The 10,099-nt window shown below is 57.6% G+C and overlaps 1 protein-coding gene across 1 annotated transcript; it reads right to left on the bottom strand.

The window, feature by feature from the left end:
• Positions 1–704: 704 nt before the first annotated feature.
• B0T15DRAFT_158949 (fungal-specific transcription factor domain-containing protein) lies at positions 705–3,480 on the bottom strand. The gene is made up of 2 exons (XM_062862089.1): positions 3,191–3,480; positions 705–3,119 (listed from the first exon to the last, which is right to left on the bottom strand). The coding sequence occupies exons 1-2, from the start codon at positions 3,361–3,363 to the stop codon at positions 887–889; spliced, it is 2,406 nt and encodes an 801-aa protein (XP_062722732.1). The 5' UTR covers positions 3,364–3,480; the 3' UTR covers positions 705–886.
• Between the last annotated feature and the right edge of the window lie 6,619 nt (positions 3,481–10,099).

Genomic DNA, 10,099 nt, shown 5'->3' on the forward strand with positions numbered 1-10,099 from the left:
TCGTTGAAGGGGTCTGCAGGAGTGCAATGCCATGGCACCGTGACGGTGCCGGGGAAAAGTCGAATCGGGAATGCCGGCAAATGGCACTGGGTGTCGTCATTGTGTAGAAAGAACCCTTCGCGAAGGCTTCCATCAATAGCCGGAGTCGCACAACGCAAGACCCGGGGTAATAAGGGGCGGCTGCATCTCAAAATGCGGGGAGGCTGGGGAAATCTAAAAGCGTCCAGCAGGTGGTCAGACGACGAAACAACAAGCCAACGTCGTCGTGCTCTTCTTCCGGGTATTCAACCCAGGGACGCGTGCCAGTTTTGCCCTGCCCAATCAATCTACGCCCGTCCTTTGGCCCGGAGTGCACGCCAAGGCCGATCAGAGAAGACAAAGCTGGGACAAGAAAGCACCTTGGTACTATTCGGCAAACTAAGTATAGACAGAAGAAGTAGAGTGATGCAAAACGCTTGCCACCTGTTTTTCCATTGCCGTCGCTCCCATCCAGAGTCCCAATTTTTCGCCAACCACACCTGATTTGTTCTGATCAGGCGCATATACATGATCCTAACCGACAATGCGCCCCTGGTATATCCGTCATCATTCAAAACAAAATGAGAAGTTCCCTTTCATCATAACACCCCGTAGCATACACCACACCACCGCAGTGCAACCGAGATAGTACTACCTAGTACTGCCTTTCCCATGCAGAAAAGACCCCCCCATAGGCACCGTGACACATCATAGACCCCTGTACCCCACATTTTTTCGTGGACATCAGCAAGAAATGTCGCCCGCCATCCCTTTTGGCCGTCCCGGGCCGAAAAGGCCTGCCAAGGCTTGCAAGGCAGGAAGTGAGGAGCAGAACAAGGACAAGAAAAAAAAAGGCGTGAGCACCAGCTCAGTGGACGTAGCCAAACCCATTCTGCTGCTGTTGATGGTGAGCAGCGTGATGGGCCATGAGACCACCGTAGTCCACACCCGTAGTAGTGGCAGCAGCAGTAGTAGTAGTAGAGCCCGTGTGGTAGAACTCGGCCGCCGCCGCAGCAGCAAGCGCAGACTCGTCAACGGGGCTGCCCAGGCTCATGGGTTGGTTGGGGGCCCAGTACATGCCGTCCAGATCGCCCCACAGGCCGCCCTCGGTGAGCAGGCCCATCATGCCCAGGCCGTCGACGGGCTCCAGGCCGATGGGGGACATGTGCATGCCGGCGGCGTCGGCGGCGCCTGGCGAGGGCATGAGCATGCCGTCGCCGGTGATGACGTGGATGGTCGAAGGGCTGCCCGGGACGACGCCGGGGCCGGGCCGCTGGTGCTGGGCGACGAGCTGGCGCGCGGCCTCGTACATGCGCCAGACGACCTCGCGGCTGCGGCGGGCGGCCAGCGACCAGTCCTCCATGACCTCAAGCAGGTCCAGCACGGCCTCGATCTGCTTGAGCCACTCGGGCACGCGCGGCGACCCCCACTGCCAGAAGACGCTGACCAGCGGCACCATGGCGGCCTGGTACAGGAACCAGACGGCGTTCCACCCGGACATCTGGTTGCGCGCCCACTCGCGCGCGATGTCGTCGATGGTCTGCGCCGCCAGGTCGCGGCACGTCTCGATGGCGGCCAGGTCGGCGTCGCACGCCTGCGTGTGCGGGTTGAGCCCGGACGAGGCGAGCGAGAGCAGGACGGGCCGGTGCAGGAGCATGCGCAGGTTCTGGTAGCGCCACTTCATGACGCAGCGCGCCATGTACAGCGGCTCGGCGCACGGGTCCGTCGTGCGCAGCAGCCACGGCAGGTTGGCGTACCAGGCGGCCAGCTGGCCGTCGAGGCTGCAGCGGTCCTCGGTGCGCAGGAGCGGCGTGATGGCGAGCATGTCCTGGATCTGCGTGGCGATCTTGCAGAACTTGATGTTCTCGATCAGCGGGAGCATGCCGGCCGCGTGCTGCGACGCGTCGCGTCCCGCGTTGACGCCGAACTCGGGCGGCCGGATGTTGATGGCGGGGCCCCAGCGGCCGAAGGATGGCCGGCCCATGGTCGTCGTGGCCCACGTGTCGAGGCAGAACAGGCTCCACCAGGTGCGCCGGCGCGTCTCGGCCACGGCAAGCGTGTCGTTGGTGCTGCCGCTGCTCTGGGCGAGGCTTTCGCGGTGCAGGCCGAGGGCGCTCGCCATGCGGATGGCGGCGCCGAGTACGGCGTTGGCCATGTTGGGCCGGTTGATGTAGTGCAGGTAGTAGCCGCCCATCAGCGCCAGCGCCTGCACCGTCTCGATGTGGCTGCTGCCGAAGGCGTCCAGCGGCAGGTGCTCCATGGCGCGGTTGTAGTAGTTGATGTGGTTGTAGTCGTCCGACTTCATGGCCGCGATGCTGCCCATGGCGAACACCATGTTGAGCAGCGCCAGCCACGGCGCGTCCGTCCGCTGCCCCTCAAGGTAGTCGGCCCGGAAGCTGCTCTCGTCCAGCATCGGCACGAAGACGTGGATGCGCTTGAAGTAGGCGTCGATCAGCGTCTGGCCCTTCCACGACCACGGGATCCGCTGCTGCGCGTCCTTGTTCGGCGCCGACGGCTTCTGCCGGACGGCGGGGAAGTTGTTGCTCATCTCGACGCCGCTCAGGGGCGCCGCCAGCGTGTTCCGCAGGCTCGGCTGCACCTTGAGCATGACCATCAGCGCCGCCTTGATGGACGAGGCGCCCAGGTAGGATGACTGCCGGTCCACAGAGAGCGAGAGCGCGTTGATGTCGTCGGCCTCGGCCGGGATCGGGTCCCTCCCGCGCCGCTCCTCGTCCCACTCGGTGTCCCGGGACGGAAGCTGCTCCAGGAGGTTCTCGGCCTTCGGCATCATGGTTGGTGAGCCGAGCTCGGAGAGCGGCGATGTGTGGATGGGCGGCGACGGCAACCCGCTGACCGATGTGTCGATCATGGGCCGGTCCAGGAGGTTGAGGAGCTCGTGCCGTGACAGGGGGAGGAGAGCCTGCACCTCGTGGTTCGGATAGAGCCGCTTCAGGATGGACCGGCATTCTTCGAGCGACTGTGACAGGGCCTCGAGGGTCTTGCGCGAGGGGATCACCCGTTGCCGGTGCTTGTCGTAGAAGCACCTCTTAGGTGCCCTGCTGGAGAGACACTGGCCGCATGGTTGCTGACCGTCGCACCGGCTGCAAGCGGAGACAAGCCCAGTCAGACCTCGCGCCAACGCCCCGTTGACATATGGCGTTTCCCAACTTACATCTTGCGCCTCTTGCACTCGGCGCAGGCATGTGGTGTCGTTATCCTCTTCGCCGTCCCCGTCCCGCTGGACTTTGCGCTGTCTTGTGAATCTATCGACGCTTTCCGTGGCGTGACTCCTTGGAAGGTGTGGAACATCCCTCCCTGTGTGGGAATTGGGATTGATGGAGCCATCGTGGAGGAGTCAAGGGGTATCTCGCAGAAGGTGTGTCAGGATATCGTTGAAAGAGCTGGCGCCTAGGTCGTGGTAATCCGTATGACGCCGGGGACGGAAGTGAGATGTGATTTATAGAGACTTTGTTGTTGACAAATTGTTGTACATGGAGGAATGTGAACGTCAACCCTGGATTCGAGCCTCTTGACGGCAGCCACATTAAACTAGACGTCGACACGAGCAGTGTTCGGTCGATGCGAGAACGTGGCGAGCAGATGCAGCCCATATATACCTTGAAGTCTACATTCATCGATGCCCCTGGGAGTTGGAGACGGGGGCTCCCCGAGATATGTGGGGAAAGTAAAGTCGGCTCCTTGGCCGCTCGGCGTTGTGTGGAGAACAGCGTCTCTCTGCGGGCCCAAGACTCCAAGTACCTTCGGTGTCTTCAACATATGTCCCGAGGTACCGTGGCAGCGTGGTATTTACCGCAGCAATGACTAAATGACGGTGTACCTAGCGTACACTAGTGGGCGCTTGTGCGGGACTCGCTGGTACCGTCCCATTGCCATCGCAATCTAGACGGATATGAGCCCCAGTATGTATAACTTCCTCAACTAAGGTTGATATCAAGTGTGCGAGGCAATGTCCAGCGCCCTGCCATGTTGCTGTGGTAGGTGGCGTCCGTCGGTGGTTCATGCCGTGTCCGTCGACTGGCAGCAAGCCACGAGGAACCTTGCGCTTCAGGTCAGGCACACGTTGGGCCCTGCACCAATGAGTGCATGGCCGAGTCTCAGGCGTGTGCGTGTGCGTGTGTACTGTGATACCCGAGCCCACATACTGAAATATCGGACCGAGTACTGTACTGGTACATACTCGTAACTCGTCACGCCTCACGCCCACCCGCTCTGCCGAAACGGCAGCTTGTGCGCTGGTGAGGGCGGTTCGTTTGGGCATCCAATGTACTGTACTGCCGCATGTACGCCCAGTCTGGGGAGCATGAGCCTTCGATCTCAGCCAGCCAGTGAGAGGCTCTCTGGGCGCTCGCGTTTCAGCGCCGGGGCCGGGGTGCATAAGTGATGGAGGGGAAGCGAAAGGTACAGTACCTATGTACAATCGTTACCGGCGAGGGATGCTGCAAGGCAGCACGTGAAGCGGGATAGCGGGACAGCGGGAACGAATAGTGTATCCTGACGATGTTGCAGTCGAGCATCGGTTGGCCGGGGTCGTCGAGCTGAAGTCAGGAGAGTATCGCGTGTAGTACAGCCACCCTACCGTGCTGTGTAGGGAGTTCATCTCACGTTGTTCTCTCTCTTGACTGACGTCCTTCGTGCACACGAGTTTAACACGAGCGATACTCTCCACCCTCTCCTTTCCCCTGCGTTCTGGAAGAGAGGAGCGAGATGAGAGGGATACCTCCACGCTAGAACATCGCACCACTGTTTCTGCGCTGAAGTTTTGGCCAGGGCTGCGCGTGGAATCCAGGAGTTCGAATTGGAGAACAGTGGGGAGCGCGCTTCTTGAGGGGAGGAAGGCGAGCTGGAAAGAGGGACCGTCGGGCCCAAGAAACTTCCTCCCAGGGGAGGGGGAACACCGCTGGGCTGTGGGGAAGCGACTCCCATGTCAGTGATCTGATTGGCGTCCGGCGTTGCTCAACGGCCAGTGCCTTGTCTTTGTCGATCTGCGCGCCACAGAGTGTGCTCCGATCAGGGCGGACAGGGGTGTTGGGTCCGGGGTGTCATGCCAGGTGGGCGTTGCGCTCGAGTTGCGATGTTTCCAACAAACAAAGCTACCGTGCACTTGGGCAAATTCGGCATGGCGGCGGTCAAAAACGACTATGGCGCGCCTAATGGAGAGGACATGCGCTCGAGCCCTCCAGCCGGTTCGTCGCCAGCTCATCCGGCGGATACGACGTCCCCAAGCGTGGGCACCTATCAAATGGCCTTCCTATAGACCTCACTTTGAGCGTACCAGAAAACCACGTTATGGTGAGCCGGTTCGTCGAGAAAAGGTCCAAAGTAGCCCTGGTATTTGCCCCCTGTGATGATGCAAAGGGGTAAGGCGGAGCTGAGGAACACAACGGCCGACTTCCATGTCGGGGCACCTTGGAAACTAAAAATGTGTGAATGTGCCGAACCAATGGTGTAGGTAGGTACTAGTAAGGGATCCTAAGGTAAGTTGGAAAGAAGACGGTTCTTCCAGTTGCAACGGCCCCATTCTCTGCAGGGCATCCACCGACGCGTTCGTCGCTAATAACGGAGAGCTTGCTTGGTCCGGCCGCACCGCCGTCTCGGCCTCAGACCTTAGGAGTGGAATCGGGACCCACGGAGTCCACGAATTTCGGCGCTCGCTCTGTGCCGTCTTACGTCCTGTCATTTCGGCGCCGCCGCGTGCTTTCGTGACGGAGGAGTCGGCAATGGGAATCCAACGAGATTATGCGTCAATTCGAGATCTGAATCTTGTTGGTTTTCCCTATTCCTTGATGTCGATTGCCGAGCATGGGTATGCGGAATGGAACACCGTTAAGTACGGGTATCGGCTTCCTGTGCGTACCGAACAAAACGTACAGTACGGACACCTCCTTGTCGTACAGCGTCTGAGTTTACCGGCTGTGCCGCGGGCGGGCAGGCTGGGTCGGCCAAGGCAAAAACATAAGGTACGTACATGCCTACAGACCCTGGAAGAAGTCACCAAAGTCTGTTCTCACCTTCTACTAACTACTTGTACTACTATTGTGTATGCGAAAGATCGCCATTTTCAAAGGTAGTCGAGCATTGGCTTGGTCAATCTGAACCATAATGCTCTGTCGGCAGACGGCTAGCCACACTAGGTTCCTGGTTGTTAATAGAGCTGAAATGACATGCGTACCTTACGTTCAGGCACATACCTGGTATTGTACCTATTGCTTGCAGTGGCTTCTAGGTTTATAGACGCTGTAACGTAATAGCAACTTCTCCGGGCATACTTTTACTGTTCAACTATGCCCGTACCATGTAATCCGTACCTTACACCGCCCGGCGAGTATGAGCCATCTGTGTAATCTGTAAGGTACTGTGTATCCGTAGACGGCTAGGCATAGCCGAGAGTGCGAGGGCAGAGTGGGTGCGGCTTCGCAAGAACCCTGCTCACGCCCTGCAACGCACGATCGAGGAGCCCCTGTCATCTCGGCTCCGGGTTCCAAAACGTTGTTTCTCCCCACATTTTTGTCACCCAATCAGAGTTGCAGAATCGCCTGGAATCACGGCAAGCGAGCCTAGCGCCGGTCGGCTGCGCTACCCCTGCCCCAACCACTGTGACCGCTGACCATCTGGGCAGCTCTCGATTCTGATCATCTTTGGCTCACCCAGTAAAGTTACCAACATGGTTAATGACTTCGATGTTACCGCCGCTAAATTTCGTGCGTTGTCTAACACGACTGCCGAATCTGGGGAAGCCATCGATCAATCGTCTAATCGCCTCCTCCAGTGGAACCTACCTTATGCCATCCGGTGAAAAAGTGGTGGCTTGCTCGGCGGAATAACCTCACGAAGTGGACCTTGCGAGCCCCTGTTCATTAGAGCTCAAGACCCGGGTCTTAAGCTTGAGAGACGACGGCCGCCAAACCCAAGAGGGTTTAACGCTAGCGGGTTTCGGCAGCCACATCGCGGCCTTTCCCCACGGTAGAGATCCAGGTCAAATAGGAATTCTACGCCGATAACCAGTCAACCCTTCGAGCGGTTCATGACAGATTAACTGGCGGCCATGGCAAATCCAGCCGTCCTAGCTCGATGCCCCCCTTTTGACATACCGCACAGACTGCGTTCTCTGCGCGTGTCCACTTTTCGACTCCTTCTCGAAGCCTGTCAACCGGTCGCGACAAAACGGACCTGCTGGTTTACTGCGTTAGTTACACCAGCCCGGCCGTCCCGAGTTGATTTGGCGAGACTGTCTGAGAGGCAAGTAGTATGCCGTTATTTTTATCAGTTCCAAGCCCAGCTCTAGCCGTCAGTGCCCGAGCCCGGACTTTCCCTACGCGGATTACGTCTCAGTGTGCTTTTCAGCAGTCATCACTATATCTCCCCCCGTTCCTGATCATATGACTGCTTTCTCATGGAGGGTGAGCCGCAGCCCCGGACGGCGCGGGTGTGTGGCTTTGGCGTGTGCGACTCCTCGCAACATCGCATTGATCGGCATGATGGGGCGCTGTTGCGGGGACCTTGAGGCTGGAAAGGCCCGGCTGGGGTCGGCATCATGGAAGGCTTGGACAGACCGACATTTGTGATGCCACCTCAGTTTCGGAAGATCGGGTTGCCATCGCCGGGAAGCCGGTCGTCCGTTCAGGGCCAGACAGCCCAGAAATACCTGGAAACATACGTCTCCCTGAGACTCGAGTAAATCACACCGCCCAGCAACGAATGTTATGGGCCTGATCCAGCAAGCAGGACAGAGACGGCGTCACGACCATCCTAAAATCCCTGATAGTATCTGAAGTCAGACTTGTCTATGCGGCCCGGAACAGGCAACCTTTCTACTACGTATGTATCAACTTCCAGGCAGGAGACGTCAGGAAGGCAACAACAGCCCGTATGGAGGAAGAAGGCTTCTAAGATCCGTAAAGCCTAAACTTTCCTCGAGACCTAGTGGATCGAGGTGGGCATCATGGGCTAGTTGCGTCTTGGAAACCCAACACCGGGTTGCCTTGGAATCAAACCTTGGCCTACCCGCCTACGCACCTTCGCTCTGCCTCTCTAACACTTAGTGGGCCGAAACACGCGTGAATTGGCAGATTGACATCTAATCGGGCTGCATCCCTCAACTCTATCTTTCCCGGCCCCCACCGATCATCCTGCTAATTGACCTCGCTGTTTTATTTTTATTTCTCTCACTTACACGTGTATACTCACCTCCCTATCAGCGGCTTTTTTGTGTTTTGTGCAGGACGGTCGATATTATGGCACGTCTCACATCAAACATGTAAACAGGAGCATGCGATTAGTAGACAGACGGTGAAGCATGACGCCACATCCTGTTACTTTTTCTTCTGTCGTCCATGCCCCTGCGCTCGGTGTTCTCTGGCTTGGTGCTGTGCCTGGCCAGGGCATTGGAATCAGCTGCCTTAGCTACTACCCCGAGGTACCACCTAGTACTTGTACATACATTACATGCACAGGTATCCGTACCTCACATTTAGCTGCATATGCAAGACGTCGAGTGCCTTTCCCTATCGGCCGAATTCATCCAGCTTTCCGCACAGCGCGTCGGAACAATCGTCACATTGATCCGCCAGAGCTGGTACCCTCACACGGCTGGTGACTTTGATGGACCACCGGTGCCCCTCCCTCTCCCCCAAAATCCTGTCCCCGAAACCACCGACGGCACCCCAGACTACACAACAGGAGCCCGAGGTCACTTGTCGCATCTTGTGGCTTGCAGCCCGGTCGAGCCAAGATCTGGTATCGGGCGCTCTTACCGGACCTGCTGACCACCATGACGAGATGGCTAAAGAGGCCGGCTGCCACCAAAGGTGGCTACCTACTGGGTACGATCAAAGAACACGATATCCTCACCGCAGTCTACTTGGACCCGGTTCAGCATTTTTTTTTCCATTCCAGACCCATCTGCCTGCCTCTCCTCGGTCGGCCATGAGATAGCAGCCGCTGGTGCCAAGTGGTACTCTTGGGGTGATGCAGCCAGTGAGCCAGCCCATCGCAGCATGAGGGTTCCATCTAGGCCCTGCGGTCCGAAGCGTGAAATATCTGCCCGGGTTAAAACTGACGGGAGTGGGGGACTACGTTGTGGGCAGAGGCACACACTGGCCTACCTGGATACCTACTGTGCATTACCCACTCATCTAGTGTATCAGACAGGGCTAAAAGATGCAAACCACGACACGACAGACCAAGGCTGTGAGTGCGACGAGCGCGACAGGACAAACACGCCAGGCCGAAGCCGTTCACGATGGTACTCTACAGTCTAGCTTTAAGTTACGCAGCACTGCGTATTCGAGGTGGAGAGGGTAATGATGAGGCAGTCTGCTTGCTACCTGCCGTGTTCTCACGACGTGAGCCATTGCTCTGCCCGGAGACATCGCTACCGCCAGTGCTTGTTGAGGAGGGAAATAGGCAGTTGACACATCATATCCACGTCAACTCATCTCGTCGTGATTGAGAGGGAACAATGATAAGCAGACAGGACATCACTTCTGACAACTTCAAATATAATAAACCATCCGCAACGTGGTTCCTCAGTGCTTGTCTTGTCGGCCAAGGCATGAAAACACCGTTATTAACCCGGATGTGCGAACTCCCAATGCCGAAATTCCCTCAGGCTGAGGAGGATAAAAGCAGAAGAAAGGCAAAGAAGCCTGTAAGCCAACCTTGACCCATGCAGCCCGTCGTCTATTTGTTCATTCATTCATTCCCCATCGCCGCTGTCTGTCTGTAGCCCGCGCGTTGTTTTCATTGTCGCAGCCAATGCACCTGTCCTGTCTACATCAATATGTCCGTTTCCCCTCTTCTCACCACTTCCTCTTTTCATTCCGGGAAGAAGCCCTCGGCTTCGAGTTCGCCGCGAGCCCATACCCGTTTGCTTAAAATTTCCGACCGGCTCAGTTCGCTACAGCATAGGCTCGCAGGTGCCAATGCTTCGCGAGATAACGTAGGTAGGGCAAGATAAGAGAGAGAGCCAGGCCATTCTGGCGCTTATACCCGGGACACGCCTGATCTCTCTTCCTTCCCGAGTTCCCTTTTCCCTACGCCTCCCACGCATCTATCCAACCAT

This window comes from Chaetomium strumarium (assembly GCF_033439665.1).
Source record: "Chaetomium strumarium strain CBS 333.67 chromosome Unknown B0T15scaffold_3, whole genome shotgun sequence".
Classification (NCBI taxonomy): Eukaryota; Fungi; Ascomycota; class Sordariomycetes; order Sordariales; family Chaetomiaceae; genus Chaetomium; species Chaetomium strumarium.

Coding starts and splice junctions, on each gene's coding strand:
- B0T15DRAFT_158949 (XM_062862089.1), bottom strand. CDS start 3,363: ATGGCTCCATCAATCCCAATTCCCACACAGGGAGGGATGTTCCACACC. Junction 3,120..3,190: donor GAGTGCAAGAGGCGCAAGAT/GTAAGTTGGGAA, acceptor CTCCGCTTGCAG/CCGGTGCGACGGTCAGCAAC.